General features: G+C 37.6%; 1 protein-coding gene across 5 annotated transcripts in view; it reads left to right on the top strand.

Annotated features, from left to right (window-relative positions):
* brd8a (bromodomain containing 8a) overlaps positions 1-18,009 on the top strand; it is a 29,111-nt gene continuing 11,102 nt past the window's right edge. For 3 of the 5 annotated variants that reach the window (XM_056446864.1, XM_056446866.1, XM_056446865.1), the window contains exons 1-13: positions 799-882; positions 1,273-1,366; positions 2,199-2,268; positions 3,174-3,223; positions 4,229-4,351; positions 4,420-4,500; positions 6,591-6,655; positions 8,142-8,266; positions 10,714-10,905; positions 13,198-13,291; positions 13,433-13,567; positions 13,727-13,863; positions 17,472-17,883. In XM_056446864.1, coding sequence (XP_056302839.1) covers positions 864-882; positions 1,273-1,366; positions 2,199-2,268; positions 3,174-3,223; positions 4,229-4,351; positions 4,420-4,500; positions 6,591-6,655; positions 8,142-8,266; positions 10,714-10,905; positions 13,198-13,291; positions 13,433-13,567; positions 13,727-13,863; positions 17,472-17,883 — 1,597 coding nt within the window. In that variant the 5' untranslated portion in view covers positions 799-863. Of the gene's footprint in view, positions 51-798; positions 883-1,272; positions 1,367-2,198; positions 2,269-3,173; positions 3,224-4,228; positions 4,352-4,419; positions 4,501-6,590; positions 6,656-8,141; positions 8,267-10,713; positions 10,906-13,197; positions 13,292-13,432; positions 13,568-13,726; positions 13,864-17,471; positions 17,884-18,009 lie in introns of those variants that run through there. The other 2 variants (XM_056446867.1, XM_056446868.1) reach the window with 2 other exon arrangements.

Below are 18,009 nucleotides of genomic sequence, written 5' to 3' on the forward strand. Positions count from 1 at the left end.
AAGCTAACTAATTATAACAAAATACTTGTTTATCGACTGTGCTCTATGAGGTAACTGATTTGTCTTTTATCAATATTATTAGTTGATATTAGTAAAGTACGTGTAAATTCTGTCCTGTAAAATAGTTGCTCTTTGACAATGTTAAAACAACTTTAAAAACGATCCAAAGTAAACAGCTTGCTGATTGTAAACCATTTTAGCATACTTGTTTATTTTTTAACCAAGTCTTGTTTGGTTTTTAAGATATGTATTTAATAGTACCAAAAAGATATAGCTTAATTATTAACAACAAAGCTGCGCAATTTGTTTGTTTGCTTGCTTGCTTGTTTGTATATATTTTGAGTCTCGAGATGTTATAGTTTAATTCGAGAATTGTTTAAAGTTGCATTTATAATTCATAAAATATGAGAATTTTATTTGAAAAGTGCTTGTTTTATGCATATATTTTCTAAATGATATAATTGCACAGTTGTTTACATGAAGTCATTTCATTGAATGTAACTAAAATAACCAACATTAACTAGATTTGCTGAGCAAAAGAAAACGCAACAATTCACAGTTATCCAATATTATTTGCTTTATTATGGTTTATTTTTAGCTACTGTAAACACCACATCAATCAATTACAATTAAATATCCACCTCTGAAGTATTAAAAATGACCGAAATACGGTCATACCAGCGAAAATGCTGACCGAAAACACAAACTATTATCGACTAAATAATGCACATTGATGATAAATACGCAGACCTTTAGTGCAAAATGATTGTTGGAAAATTCACACCGGATATTCACATTTACATTTGACAGCAAGACACTTGTCATGCGAAAGAAGCGATAGAAAACAGTCCAGTCATGACAAAATGGCGAGCGGTGTTGGAAGTGAGTATTGCTCTCTATATTTCCATCGTACAAATGAATGTCCTGCACGGGGCGGAGGACACATTATAATGCATGCATGTTGAGCGCGTGCAGAATGGATGCAGCGGTGCGCGTGCATGGGCGTTTAGCGTTTTGACACGCAGAAGTCATTGGTTATGGCAATCATTGGCCGAATCGCCAAAACCACACATTCATGACTATATTCGACTAGCTTTGCGAGCATCACGTTACAAGAATGTGAGATGCCGGTGATGCGTTGACCGTCTAAAATGGCCCAGTTATTAGTTGCTACTGTTCATACATTCTTTTACATCGCAGTGGGTCATACAGATGCTGTTGACATATAAAATGCACTCGTCTCTTTATATTGTGCTTTTATTTCTTTGACAGAACATAAACTGCTGCTGGGCCCGACAGACCCATGGTCAGTTAGGGAGAAGCTGTGCCTCGCCTCATCTGTCATGAAGAGTGGAGACCAAAACTGGTGATTTTTATTTGCGTAAAACAAAATAAATTGATTGATGTATGGGGGTATTTCTTTGTAAACGTATACATTATGTGTATTTACATTTATTATTACACAAACCTTGCATTTATTTATTATATATAAAAAAAAAAAATTAAATGCATTATTAAATACAGCTAACCCTAATCATATAGTAAGTAAATGCTGTTAATTAATATTCAGTATTCAATAGCTAAGTGCATAATTACACTGTAATAAAGACATAATAAGTCAGAACAATAATTTCATGATGCGTTTATTCTGACATATTTAATTATTCCATTTGTAACTTATTCGTAACTGATCCCTGATTTGATTCACAGCTAATAAAACATTAAGTTACTTAAAAATATGTGAAATATTTATTTGTTTTTAAAAACACACACAACATCTATTTTGTATTATTTAATATATTCATATATATATATATATATATATATATATATATATATATATATATATATATATATATATATATATATATATATATATATATTTTTTTTTTTTATTATTATTATTAATTGTTCGTTATTTTAATACATCAGCACAAACAAATACAGTCTCATCTATATAGTAGGAAATGATGGGAAATATGCAAACAAGTAAACAGGATAATACAGTCAGGCTAGGAGCTAGCTAAATTATTAATGTAATGCTAAACATATAGTCGTTATTTAATATAGTCACATTTCCCCCTTTTAAAATCTATAATTACATTTAAGTAAAGTACGTTTGTGAAATTAACCTAAACTAACATACACCATCATCATAGTCATGTGTTTTTGTTCACTGTTCTGTGTTTTTGTTTTAGGGTGTCTGTGAGTCGCGCCATTAAGCCGTTTGCAGAACCTGGGCGTCCTCCTGACTGGTTCTCTCAGAAGGTACTGATGGGACAATAGCCTACAACAATCCAGTGATGAGGAAACTTAAAGGCATGGTTCATCCAGAAAATAAAAATACTGTCGTTAAATATTCACATTGTTTCTTAATTACCAATGTAATTCTGTTTTTCTTTGGAACAAACGTTTAGTTTTGAAGACTGCTGCTTTTGCGTATAAACAAAAGGTTAGAATGAACTGCTCCTTTAAGGATCAATGGGGTCTATGCACACAGACTTTTAATTTCAGCCAGCCAGGCTCAGCTTTTCTGGTGAACTGTCTTTCCGTTATAAAACTGCCATGTTTAAGGTCTGATTTCTTTAGAAATCAGTGATCTTTACCGCCTGATAGAAATACGACATAAAATGGGTATCAAACCAGACATAAAGCACTACATTTCCCAGTGCCATGTCTTTAAAATATGACAGGTCATTTTACCTCAGTATTTTCAATGAAGTTTCATTGCTCGCCTGCTGATCCTGACGGCGCTAGCGGTTACCCAGTCGTTCATATAATTTTACGCTTGAACAATTAAATGCTGAATTCTATTTAACTGAATGTATTGTGATTACATTACAACATCAATGCTGTTGACTTGTTGCGGACGAAAGTGAAGAAGGGGAGTGGGGGGGGTTCTTGGTGTTGGATGGCGGAGGGGTGTCGCGGACTAAAGTGAAAGGCAGCGGGGTTGTCGCAGATGAAAGTGAAGAGGGTTGGGGAGTTACGAAAGAAAGTGAAAGTGAACAGCGGATGGGGAGGAGGGTGGTTGAGGAGGGGATCAGTAAAATGAGGTGCGTGTTCCGGCACAAATTAAGCCCTGAGCTGTGCATATACTCCATTAGTGAAACACGATGTGATATATCATTTTTCCAGACACTCTCTCTTGTCTTTTCTTCAATGTTTTACAGCATTGTGCATCACAGTATTCTGAGCTCCTGGAGACAACAGAGGCGCCAAAGTGAGTCCATTTTCATGCTTGTTTATGTTCCAACATCCACTCCATTCTTTGCAATGATTAAAGGGATAGTTCAGCTAAAATATAAAAATCTGATGTCTCTTTTTGGCCACCCAAGGTGTAGGTGACTTATCTCTTAAGCAAAACAAAACATTAAGAAGATATATTTTCAGCAGTAATGGTGGTCAGTGGGTACCAGCACTTTTAAGGGCCTATCATACATCTATCATACAGTATATATAAGGCGCAAGACGTGTTTCCACAACGTGTTGCTATTTTCAGACCAACGTAACCTTTATTTTCCTGTTTTCCGCCACGTTGTTTAAATAGTAAATCCATTTGTGCCACTTTGTGGACTAATGGGTGTTTCAGTCTAGAAAAGAGGTGTGTTAAGGCACATTGTTGGTGCGTTGCTATTTTGAGGAACTAAAGTAAACTGCACAATAGACCAGCAGAAAGCAGGTCTAAAGTCCAGTGCAGAGCGCATCAGTTGTGCGCCTCGCTTACACATCGCTTAATACACGCAGGATGTACAGCAATACGCAAATATCTTTACAAATGAAAAAAAATTAAAGGATTAAAATATTACAAAAATTATTACTTAGAAGCCTTAATGCCTTCTTCATCCTGGGGGGGCTTTTTTAGTTTATTCATGACAACTTGCTTTTGTATAATGTTATTATTATTAGCAGGATTATTTATTATATGCATATTTATATTTGTTTTATTAAAAACAAGCTTTGATTTGTCCAGCAGTCAGGTTTTTGACCATATGGGGCATAGCATGTGTATTTGGATATAACTCCGTTGTTTGTCCACACTTCGTTATTATTGTTCATTTATTCATTTGCTGAAAATTAGAACCGAATTTAGAAATAGCTTAAACTAAATTATTTATGTATAGGCTAATGGATGTCTGTGCGTACAACACGTTTGCTTATCCTTATCCATATTTAAATTTTTGATTGAACTACTCATTTAATTGTTTATCTGTGTTTATGCCTTCAGGAGGAAGCGGGGTGAGAAAGGCGAGGTGGTGGAGACGGTGGAGGATGTGATTGTTCGCAGGTTGACGGCAGAGAGGATCGAGGAGTTGAAGCGATTGATCAAAGACACACAAGAGAAGCACAGGTAGCACACTTTCACATGGACAGCTGGAGGAATATCTGCTGTCGGCTGACTGTAACGCTGCCTTTTAGGAAACTGAAGAGGGAAAGTGAACTTATCCAGGCTGGTCATCTGGACTCCAAACTCGAGGAGCTATGGGAGGAAATTGTACGGTAAGAGTCATTATATGAAGTGTATCCATTGCCAACCCAAACTATTTCATCTGTCTGTCTGCTATAAGCATGTACCTGCTATTATATACCAGATTTATTCATGTAAATAATTTTTATTATTCATAATTTATGTTCATATTTTATTTCAATATTATATATTACTTTTTAAAAAATCTAAAACAAGAATATTTGCCTAAATGTATATGAAAAAGAGTTTTGTACATTTAAACTTGGGTGAAAGTTTTCACACCAATATAGCTTTAAATATTTCTTCGCTCAAACATTATTTTGTGTATTTTTTCTGAACAAAAAATGATGGTTATCACACGTTTTCCATAATTTACCGAAGACACCAACTAAATGTGTGTAAAAACTAGTGTGATGATGACATATTAAAAGACTCTATGTCACTGTCTTGGGTCTGAGGGTGTTTTGGGGTATAGAGAAGTTCTGTCGTGCCCTGACATTTGTAATTATTTCCCGTTTCTTATAAACATGGATATCCAAGTGGATGCTGCACATTGTGGGTGGTGGTGAGAAGAAATCCCCATCATGATTGTGAAGCCCTTTAGGAGTATGGCCATACATAATAAATGTGTTATATATATATATATATATATATATATACACACATTACATTACTTTTTTCGGAGGAAAGGAGTGGTTATTCAGGGTATCCGTGGGGTCTTAAAAAGTCTTAAAATCCAAAAACTAAATTTTAGGCCTTAACACTAGAACTACCTGAGGTTGCTGTATAAAACCGCCCATGCGGGTAAATCTTACCCAGCACAAATTTTGTTTAGAAGTTGCTAAAAAAACAAACAAACATACTATATCACTGTTTTTCGCCACTGTTAACAAAAAGTATCTAGACTAATGAAATTATTATTTCAGGATAACAGGATTATTTTAGGAGTAGGTTATGAGTAGGTTAAAATTTCTAAATTTGTGCCATCACACTCATGCATCACTTATTTCTCCAGACTGTCCATCATTCATTGCATTTTGTGTATTTAATAGCTCTACAAATCGCCTTCTTTTAGTCATTGTGACTTTATTCATTTATTATAACCCCTAATTCAGTGACTGAAATTGAAAGTAAAAGTCATTGGTGAGTAATTTCAAACATAAGCAGTGCATAAATACAAGCTTTTTTATAGTGGGTAAATAGGCTTATAGGTATAAATGTCCCACTTTTTAATCTATTTTTATCCGAACAATTTTTTATATCTAGGACTTGTAAATAAGGCAATTTTAGTAAAGGTCAATGATGGAAGGGTTGAATTTTTTTATTGAAGGTGTGTAATGTACATTTGAATAACAGTGATGGGTAAAATTTCCTATCTAAATAATATATCACATTTATAATATTCAATAATTTAGGGTGGAAAGTATGCACATTGAGGAGCAGTTATGTTATCAGGCACTCTTATAGGTTACTTCAAAAACTAGCCGTTACTTCACTTAGTCGACAATAATACAAGTTTCTGGCGCCGCAGCATCTTGTTGTCATATTCCATTCACATTGTTTGCTTATTTTATTCAACAAAACTAGCATAAGCCTAGTATTTAGTGCGAGTTGGTGCTACTTTTCCTTATGGTCTGTGAAGTAATTATCATCATCAATTATCAAGACTGTATTATCATCAATAACGTTACTTGATCAGTAAAAAAATGCGTAACATACAAAATCGTAAACAACGAAATCTTACCTATGAAATGTTCTGCCTTTATGCTTTGTTTTATGTGTTCACTCAATACTACACCTGCACACAGCAAAAAAAGTCCAGCATCTTCACATCGGCATTGGTCTTGACTAAATGACATTTGTCCTGAGAGCACTGTGCAAGTGTGGCGGCAGTATTGACACATGCTCAGGGTCCGTATGCGATATCTAGTATATATATCTATGGCGATGCCCAGCTACGAATCAGTACACGGTTCAAATTTCTGATGTGCCACAGAGCGTCATCTGCATAGATTCATAATAAATAACATTATATTGGTTTCAAACATGCGTCCAAAAGACTATCCGGTGTGTGACCCCCCTCAAGTGAATTATTGACGTTTTGACTCTGGATTTCCATTAGGAGCAGAAAACAAGAGGAAGAGGAAGCTGAGGTGAAAAGAAAAGCCACAGATGCAGCGTACCAGGGTACAAAACAAAGTCTCATTAGCACAGTCATTTTCACGTGTTTGTCTGTTTTGTGTGGTCACGTTCAGAGACAGTTGACTTCAGTGTGAACCTGCATATTAATGCATTTATTGAATGTTTGAGCTGATTTGAATTCTTTAAGCAAAAACAGCTGCTTTTCTTAACCAATAATCCCAACAATCAGAACAGACAGCAGTTGAATGATATATAAATGAATCCGACTGCATTAAAGTTGTTATCATCATTGATGAAGAGAGAGAATCTCAAAGCCTTAAAGTAGGCAAAGGCATGTATTAATATAAAAGGGTCATAATGAGCTGGCTTTTTTATTGCATTATTCTGTTGTCTGAGCTCCACTTATGACTTTGCATGTTTTTATTTTACTTTCAAACGCATAAAAATCAATAATTACACTGTAAAAAATGCTGAGTTCCACACAATTCCTTCATGTTGTCCCAACACAAATCGATTAAGTTCACGTAGTTGTTTTAACAAACATAAGTAGACTGAACTTAAAACTAGGGATGCACAATATATCGGCGGCCATATCATTATCAGCCGATAAGTGCCATTATAAATGTTATCGTTATCGATCCAATATCAAAATTAGGACGAAGCTGATAATTACGTAATTGTACAGAACTGCCTGCCTTGTGCATGGTGGGTTCAGACTTGTCCAGTGCACTGTAATGGAGCTTTCCTCACATTGTTTATTCCTTCAAAATTCGTCCTTTCTTTGTGTGGCATTGCTGTGCATTATTAACTCCGTAAGTAACCATATTCCTTATCATTGTAGATGTTTGATAGAGTGTCATTATGTATTTTAGTTTTAATTGTCTCAGGAAAAATAGTGCATGTGTAAACATAATAGCAACGATGCACACGTGCTAAAAAAATCGTTGGGTTGTTTGTAATCTAATATGATTATTTGTTATTATCAACGCGTTGCTTGCCATGTGTTGATGTAAGATTGTTTTTAGATTTGATCAGCTTATTTATAATGAATATAACAAGCGCACAAAGAAAGTTTGTGTTGGGAAAAAAGTGTATGGATACAAGTAGAGTTGCTTGTTTTTACACAATATTTAAAATATTTTGCTACGAAATATCTAAAATATTAACATTTTTATTATTAAATTATTATTGTATTATTAAATGTATTAAATTCTATCATTTTTTGATACTACATTCCGTCTGGGCCATTTGAAAAATTCCTTTATGTTTATCCCTTTGTTAGTCTAAAATTTCATTCATAATGGTCTTAAAAAGGTCTTAAATTTAACTTGATGAAACCTGCTTGGACTACTTTAAATTGGATTAAACATGAACTCTAAATTTAGGAAATTGTAGGTTTTCTTTAATCTCTACTCTAGGTTGCAGGCATTTTCAGATGGTAAAAACTGCAACAATATATAAACTATATATATTAATCATATAGCTAATCATAAAAGCTTCTTAGTAAGAGCTGTGATTCTTTTCTTTTCAGCCAGGCAGGCAGTGAAGAACACTCCTAAACGTGTGCCCAGTGTGACCGTACGCTCCCCCTCTGGGGCCTGCTCTCCAAGCCTGGATTTTCCTATTGGAGATTCATCTGAAGATCCTGGCTCAGCTGTGAGCTTTTGTATTCATTTTCATTTTGTAAATTCTTTGTATACAATCATTTATTTTAAAGGAACACTCCTCGTTTTTTTAAAAAACCTTATGCTAAGCTAAGCTAATAGTGACCCCGCCAGAACAAGAAATCAGCTCAATGGTTTCAAAAATGGTTTAAGTCAACTGCTTAAGTTCATTTAAAGAGCCCATATTATACATGAAATAGGGTCATATTTAGGTTGTAAGGGTCTCTAACAACAGTCTAATATGCATGCAAGGTCATAAAACACTTTGATGGTCTTATAATCTGCATTTATTTTTACCTAATTATCCCAACGACTCCCATATGAATCGTTCAGCGATTCATTTGTTCCCAACCCCCTCCTCAGCGCGAAGCTAATCTGCGCTGATTGGACCGATGACAGCCTGCTGCGATTGGTCGACAGTGACAGGCTTCAGCAGGAGACAGAGTGAAATGCCCAGCTGGTAATCAACTATATAAAAGTAGTCACAGTGCACACGCGCTTCATAGTGTAAGGCTTTTTTCACACACACACAACCCTCCTCAGAAGAACTGGGGAGATCGACGCGAGTCTCTCTCTCTCCCTCTCTCACACACACACACACAACGCTCCTCAGAAGAACTAGGGAAAGCGACGCGAGTCTCTCTCTCTCTCTCTCTCTCTCTCTCTCTCTCTCTCTCTCTCTCTCTCTCACACACACACACACACACAACGCTCCTCAGAAGAACTAGGGAAAGCGACGCGAGTCTCTCTCTCTCTCTCTCTCTCTCTCTCTCTCTCTCTCACACACACACACACACACACACAACGCTCCTCAGAAAAACTAGGGAAAGCGACGCGAGTCTCTCTCTCTCTCACACACACACACACACACACAACGCTCCTCAGAAAAACTAGGGAAAGCGACGCGAGTCTCTCTCTCTCTCACACACACACACAACGCTCCTCAGAAGAACTAGGGAAAGCGACGCGAGTCTCTCTCTCTCTCTCTCACACACACACACACACACACAACGCACCTCAGAAAAACTAGGGAAAGCGACGCGAGTCTCTCTCTCTCTCTCTCTCTCTCTCTCACACACACACACACACAACGCTCCTCAGAAAAACTAGGGAAAGCGACGCGAGTCTCTCTCTCTCTCTCTCTCTCACACACACACACAACGCTCCTCAGAAGAACTAGGGAAAGCGACGCGAGTCTCTGTCTCTCTCTCTCTCTCTCTCTCTCTCTCTCTCTCTCTCTCTCTCTCTCTCTCTCACAGACACACACAACGCTCCTCAGAAGAACTAGGGAACGTGACTGTCTCCTAGCTTACGATCGATCGCCATAGCAACGACAAACGGCAGTGGAACGCGAGCTCACAAAAGCCTTTAACGTTAAATCCGTAAACAAAGCGGCACGCGTCGCGTTTTTAACGTGGCTTACATGTGATAAGAGAATATAAAGAGTAACCGCGTGTACTGTACCAGGTTAACAACTCATCTTTGGGTAGAGACTGTCAATATTATCCATCTGAGCACAGCGTGACTTCATTCGACTGGCGGCGTCTGTGTGTGTGTGTCTAGTGTTTTTTCTGTGTTAGTGGGCGGGGCCGCAGGTTTCAAATCTCCCTGGTTTGCGCGCGTAACTACTGGCGAGGCTTTTGTTTCGTGGCTGCGTCATCGCGAAACACCTAATGACTCGTTATCAAGGCGACTCGTTTGAAGCACTATGAGTCGACTCTTTTATAGATGAATCAATAGTTTTAAACACTGTACACTTACAGATTTAAGCCTTAGCTGGATATTTCACTTCACTTAGAGCTGTGTTACACACTACATGGAAGAGCATTTTCAAAAACCCATAATATGGGCTCTTTAAGGTAAGACACTCTAGGTGAACAGGGTAAAAAACAGAATAATACCCCCAGTCAATTGATTACATTAAGAATGACAAGTTTGCTAAAATGGTTGTAAACATAAAAATGCAAATGAGGCCCTATTTCATTAAATATGCACTGATTTGCATACAATTCTAACTCAAAAAAATCTGAACATTGGATAAAATCAGGTGCAAAGTTATTATTTTTTCATATAATAGTCAAAGGTTTTTACAGAGGAAATTTTGGGTATCCTTTTTATAATGCCATAATTCATAAAATACCTCAAACAGCCAGACAATAACTACATTTCAAATGGAATAAAATGCTGTATATAATCAGGCAAATTATGTATGAAAATGTCTCTCTGTAAACTAAATAAAACTGGAGTTTGATATATAAGTGCTGCTAAAGAGGAGATTTTCTGACCCAAAACGGCCTCTAAAATAGTTATTGTAGTTCAGATGTACAAACATAAATTGCTAAAGTGGTATCAAAGTGCATTTTGGACACTATAAAACACCAAAAAGTCAGAAATCTCAAAACTGACAGGCGCATGACAATCATTCCTACCCTTTTGCAGGCGGCAGGACCAACAGTGTTTGTGCCGTTGACGGAGCTGCCCGGCCCTGGAGTGGTAGAGGCCAGTTTGGGGTCTCTGCTGGATGAATCAACACAGAAGAAGCTTTTGGGTCAGAAGATCACGCCGCCTCCATCTCCTCTCCTGTCAGAACTGCTGAAGAAAGGAAGCCTCCTGCCCACCAGCCCCAGACTGGTCAGCCTTTCTTACATATATATATTCATCAGGACCTCTGAGTGGACTCGGATCCTAACAGAAATACAGCAGATTTATGTCTTAAGGGGGTTACACACTGGATGTGCCGCTCGGCGACGCAGCGCCATGCATTTTAGAATTCTTAACAGACGTGCTGCATACTGGCAGCTGTCCGCGACACCCAGCTTTGACTCAGGACAGTGTTCATATTTGTGTGCTGCGCCACAGAGCGGCATCTGAATGGATTCATTTTAACATGGGAAACATGGGAATGTGCGCATGCGGTGTGCGTTATTTCCAACTGTCATATGCACGTCGCTGAGCGCTGCATCTAGTGTGCGACCCACTTTACACATACAGTTGAAGTCAGAATTTTTAGCTCCCTTTGAATTAAAATTTCCTAAATGATTTTTAACAGTGCAAGGAAATCTTTACAGTATGTCTGATAATATTCTTTCTTCTGGAGAAAGTCTTTTTTGTATTATTTTTAAATTTGTATTATTTCAGCTAGAATAAAAGCAGTTTTTATTTTTTTTAAAAACCATTTTAAGGTCAAAATTATTAGCCCCTTGCCTAATTACCCTAACCTGTCTAGTTAACCAAATTAACCTAGTTAAGCCTTTAAATGTCACTTTAAGCTGTATAGAAGTGTCTTGAAAAATATCAGGTAAAATATTCTTTACTATCATTATGGCAAAGATAAAATAAATCAGTTATTAGAAATGAGTTGTTAGACTGTTATGCTTAGAAATGTGCTGAAAAAATCTCTCCATTAAACAGAAATCTATCTCCTATTAAATAAATGTTATTGTAAATGATGATAATTAAACCTTAAATTAAAAAAAAATAACTGTAAGCAAAAGAAAGCAGGTGAAATACACACCGTGTGCGATTATGAAAGGATGATCATTTACAATGTAGTATCAAAAAATGATAGAATTTAATACTTTTAATAATACAATAATAATTTAATAATAAAAATTTTAGTATTTTAGATATTTCTTAACAAAATGTTTTAAATATTGTGTAAAAACAAGCAACTCTACTTGTATCCATACACTTTTTTCCCAACACAAACTTTCTTTAAACTAAAAAAAAAAGGATCAGCAATTAACTTTAGGTCCATTAATAATCTGTTCAAAGATTGGTTAAAGTGAAAGCTGCAACCGCTGCTGCTTACAAAAAGAATTTTTTCAAACAATCTGAAGCTCCTGAAAGCAGCAGGACTGTGGGTGCATGAGCATCACTTTTTGTCCAGTCTATTTTAATGAAAAGCTATCGCACAAGTTGTGCTTGCAGGCAATGTTGCTTCATGCAAAGAAACGGGAGCACGCAAGCTTTATAAACACGTGGGCACATCACATTAGCTGCATGTATGATAGTATAGCCCTTGTCGGTTAGTGAAGAAAGCGTGCGTCTCACCTTACACACGATAAACCTCATTCAATATTTACCTGCTTTCTTTTGCTCGTGCAAACAGTTATTTTGTCATTCGTGCTGCTTCTCAGTGAAATACAACTTAAAAATGATTTTCAACCAGCCAAAGTAGCTAGTGGGAGCGGTTCTTTAACCCTCCACAGCTGAAATCTACCCGCATTTGCCGGGTTGTCAGGTGTTAATGTCAAGCCCTGAATATAACACTATAGAAATTTTAAATTTAGGATTTGGATTTTGAAGCGCAAAACTTAGTTTTTCCTCTAAAACCTGGATCTGGGGAAAGTCAATTCAGTCTCTTTTTGATTCCCAGGGCTCTCTGCTGGTTGTGGAAATTTTAAATTGACCCAAAACAAACTGTTACAATTAGCTAAGATTGGCAATGAAATGTGGTTCAAGCAGCAGACTAAGAGTCATGAACAAAAAACTGCTTATATTGAAGGCAGTCTTTCTGAATGACAAATAAAATGTTCTACTTTACGATGTAATAGTATGGATAAGCTCCACCTCCACAAAAGATCAATGCCTGCTACTACACTGCCTGTTTGGGCCTTTTAACATACAAAAATGATAGCCAGTGCAGTGGATGTTTTGTTATCAATGTTGAAAACAGCTCTGCTGATCAATATTTTTGTGGAATCTTTTAAAAAAATTAAGGGAAAGTTTAGAAGAATTACATTTCTAAGAAATAGAATTTGATAATATTATTAATGAGTCACCTTTTGATTAATGCATTGCATAGGTTTTTCTCCTGAACTTTTTGAGTCCTGCCTGTTTCAGAATGTTTGATCCATCTTTTTGAAAATATATTAAAAATATATATAAAACAATTTTAATCTAAAGAAAATCCTTTTGCAGGCAGTCGAGGGAGAAACCCCATCTAATCAACTTACAGGGAGTCATGAGAATCAGATGATGACTTCTTCACTACCAGCCTCTCAGGCAGCTACAGGTATGAGAGCAGCAGTGTCACATTATAGCAGATGAGCTTTATAAGCAATGGGACAAATTCTGCATTCCTCCTCCAGCTTTACGCCTAGCGTGCTCTCTCTGCGCACTGTGTGTGTGCTGCTCTTGTACGTGTTTGTCTCAGGTGCTCCTACACTGTCTCGTCTGCTGGAGGCAGGCCCCGCCCAGTTCCCCTCTCAGCTCAGCTCATTTGCCACTGCAGACTCCGCCCCCAGCGCTGCCATCTCTGCAGTGGATGTCGTTGCCCCGCTCAGCACAGGTTGCTTCTAGACACTGTCTTATCCTTCCGCCATTCAAATCTGATGTATTAAATGTATTGAATCATTTATTATACCTTGGTTGGACTGTCTCATGTTAGTTTAGTGTGTTGGTCTAAAGCAATGATAAAAGTTTGATGTGTGTGTAATCTTTTAAACAGGTGATGGAGCTGCTGGTGCTTCAGTGGATACTAAGGAGGCAGTTTTAGGAGAAGAGGATCTGGTGACGGTGTCTTATATGGCAGAGGAGCTGGACTTGGAGACAGTTGGGGACATCATAGCCATTATCGAGGAGAAGGTAATTTAGACATGCCTTTTTTAATTGTGGGATCTATGTAAAAGATATGATGCATGGTTATATTGCATAATAGATGTATTCTTCTATATCTTAAAAAGAAGTATCCTATTTACACTGAGCCTGAAAGGTTATGACCTTCTTTGGAGGTCTGGACTCTACGTGAAACCAAAAAGTGTCTGCTGTGGTATCTGCAGCGCAGCCTCACTGGAAATGCATGACTTTCAATGGATGTTTCAGATGATAAGTTAACTATAGGGTGGATTTAGGTCTACGTTTTCGAGAATACTTTTTACTTTACTTATGTTTCAATGTATGTTTCAGATACATGTCCTTCATGTACACGTCCACAAGAAGGCAGGACTTGTCGTACAGATCACCTAGACCAGAGAACCACTGACATAAACCTAACCAATTGTGTTTTCAGAAGCAGTAGTTTTACAATGATTTTACATTGCTTTTATCGAACCATGTACACAAGTACAACAAATTGAGTTACAGAGAAAATTGATCACACTAGAAAAGTAGCCATATGGAAATAGCATATTTTACAAATCATAAGTGCTTTTAAATAGTTTTGTGGTATTTATTTGGTGTTGCACTAAGAACTCCACAAAATAATGCTTTAGTGGTTAATATTATGTCCCTGTAAATATCATTAGGGTGAAATTGAACAAAAGTTAGCACCATAGTAACCATTTTACCTAGAAACTGCTGTCAAACATACACTCACCGGCCACTTTATTGGGTACACATTACTAGTACCGGGTTGGACCCTCTTTTGCCTTTAGAACTGCCTTAATCCTTCATGGCATAGATTCAACAAGGTACTGGAAATATTCCTCTGAGATTTTGGTCCAAATTGATATGATAGCATCACGCAGTTGCTGCAGATTTGTCGGCTGCACGTCCATGATGTGAATCTCCTGCTTCACCACATCCCAAAAGTGCTCTATTAGATTGAGAGCTGGTGACTGAAGAGGCCATTTGAGTACAGTGAACTCATTGTCATGTTCAAGAAACCAGTCTGAGATGATTCGTGCTTTAAGACATGGTGCGTTATCTTGCTATCAGAAGATGGGTACACTGTGGTCGTAAAGGGGTGGACATGGTCAGCAACAATACTCAGGCTGTGGCGTTGACACGATGTTCAATTTGTTACTAATAGGCCCAAAGTGTGCCAAGAAAATTCCCTCCATTACACCACCACCACCAGCCTGAACCGTTGATACAAGGCAGTATGAATCCATGCTTTCATGTTGTTGACGCTAAATTCTGACCCTACCATCTAAATGTTGCAGCAGAAATCAAGACTCATCAGACCAGGCAACGTTTTTCTAATCTTCTGTTGTCCAATTTTGGTGAGCCTGTTTTAGCCTGTTTCCTGTTCTTAGCTGACAGGACTGGGACCCGATGTGGTCTTCTGCTGCTGTAACCCATCTGCCTTAAGGTTGGACATGTTGTGCGTTCAGAGATGTTCTTCTGCATACCTCGGTTGTAACCAGTCTGGCCATTCTCCTCTGATATCAACAAGGCATTTTCGCTCACAGAACTGCCGCTCGCTGGATATTTTCTCTTTTTCGGATCATTCTCTGTAAACCCTAGAGATGATTGTGCATTAAAATCCCACAAGATCAGCAGTTTCTTAAATATTCAGACCAGCACGTCTGGCACCAACAACCATGCCACATTCAAAGTAGTGGCGGTTCTATGCCCCCTTGTCAACAAGCTAACTAAGAAAGTTTGAATAATTAGTCAAGTTATTGTATAACTGGTTTGTTGTGTAGACAATCAAAAAAATATAAATATTTCTTAAGAAGGCTAATAACACCGACCTTAAAATGTTTTTTTTCTTTATTTAAAACTGCTTTTATTCAAGACAAACTGTAAGAAATAAGACATATTATGACTCCAGAAGAATCATTTTTGTTTTATAGGAAATCCTGTGAAAATGTCTGTGGTTTGTTAAAGATCACATGGGAAACATTATTTTAAATAAATAAGGAGGGCAAAAAATTTGACGTCAACTGTATCTGTTATAAGACACTGTATAAGTTTACAGGTGCAAAAATGTGCCTTGATGTACTTGAATGTTAGAAATGTGTTATCCTACTACAATACAAAGTTACTTGTCAAAAAGATTAACATGTAAGATTATTTAGAGTTTAAGTTATTTAATTATATTGTTTATGAAGACTGCAGAGTGCATGAAAACTTTGAATAATTGTATAAGTAGTTTGTGATGTATGTTAAAGTGTGCCCCTTAAAATTACAAGTGTCCCCTGCCCTGCTTTTGGTTTCACTAAAATATAGGCTGAAGTACATGAGCCTGTGTGTACCAAGATGATAGTAGCAAATCCTTCAAGTCCTGTATTTTTGGGGTGATGGCTCTATGGGTCGAGTTTGCACCTTTCAGAGTTTCTCGAACAGATTGAGATCTGGGGATTTTGGAGGCCTGCACAACACCTTAAATTCTTCATCATATTCATCATAACAATGCTGAACAACGTGTGCCATATGATAAGAGTCCACTTGTACCTGAAATATGATTGTGAATATAGAGATTGTCCTGGTCTGCAACAGTGTTTAAGTAGGTTGGACATGTCAGATTTATATCCACATGAATGGACGGACTCAGGTTTTCCCCACAGAGACTCATACCAGACTGATCTGACAAGAAGATTTGTGCACTCACATGCACATTTTAGGCACTTTTGACAGTCGACGGAGTCAAAATAGGCATTAAAGTGGAAAACATGTTGAAGAGCGTGTTATGACAGATTCCTTCCAGAACCATCATTTCAATTCTATGTGACCACACTGTTTTCTCTGACCATACGAGAGTCTTACCTATATTACCTTTTTGCATCAATGAACCAAAGTGCATTACAACACCCTGTTGCCAGTTGTTGTTCATCCCTCCTCAGACCACTGCTGTTTCACTGATACTCTGACCCAGTCATCCTTACCATGATGGTACCATGATTTCAGCATACCACGACTTTCTATTTGTCCCTCATCAAAGTTCCTCATATCTTTATCCCTGCCCACTTCTTCTAGAGATGCCCAGCAAGCTATTTTTTATTTAAAAGAAATCTTATAGACGTCCAAACATAAACAGCTTGGTTAAAACAAGGCTAAATTTTGTGAAAATCGAACAGACATCTAAGACGAGGTCAAAATTAGACTAGTCATCACATAGACAGGAATGAATTACTACATGTGAAGTCTGTCTAATCTGTTTATTTGATGACTAGTCCAGTTTTGGGCTATTCTTAGATGTCTATTAGATGTTTATTTACAGCCCAAATTTTGCCAAGCCGTCTATGTTGAGACATCTATTAAACATAAACTTACTTGGTGGGTGAGAACTGAATGTTTGCTCTCCATCTATTGTGCAATATTAGGTGCCCTTGTTAGGAGATTATAAAGAATATTCGCTTCATCAGTTATTGTAATATTTTGATCTGAATGAAAGCATTTTTTTAACCCAAAAATTTAAATAAAAGTTCTAGTTGGGTGAAACTAACTGACAGCGCAGAAATATGACATCTTTCTAATTATGTCAGTAAACTCCAACAGAAGCTGATTGTTCTTCTGTATTCACGCAGGGCGATGAGAACGCAGAGGCGCTGGATGCTGCAGTAGTGGAAGCTGCTTTGTCTCTGTGTGAGGACACGGGTCACAATCTGACAGGCTCCTGGGAGCCAAACCCCTTCAGGTCCATTGGCCCAGAACCATCCAGCACTTCAGCAGACTTAGACCCGCACTCGATGAATCTCTTAGAGGGGAAGAGAGAGGGTCCAGACACGTGTGGATCCAGCAGTGGCTGCGCACAGATGTACTCCACCCCCTCCAGCACTATTCCGTCTGTTCCTCAAGACCCCACACCTACAGCTGGAGCCCATCCAGAGCCTGATGCACCCAGACAAGAGCACACAGACAAGGCCCAGGACGAGCAACCGGAGTCACTGCATTCTCTTATCAAAAGTGAGACTGAGGAATGGACACGCTCTCAATCAGGTTTGACAAGTTCAGTGTTTAAGTGGATTGATCATGTTGGGGTCAAAATCATGATGCTATTAAGACATTATGCTATAAAGGACACATTCTGATGATTGAAAGTGATAGATCGGGGATTTGTAATGT

The sequence above is a fragment of the Danio aesculapii genome, chromosome 21 (assembly GCF_903798145.1).
Source record: "Danio aesculapii chromosome 21, fDanAes4.1, whole genome shotgun sequence".
NCBI classification, from domain to species: Eukaryota; Metazoa; Chordata; class Actinopteri; order Cypriniformes; family Danionidae; genus Danio; species Danio aesculapii.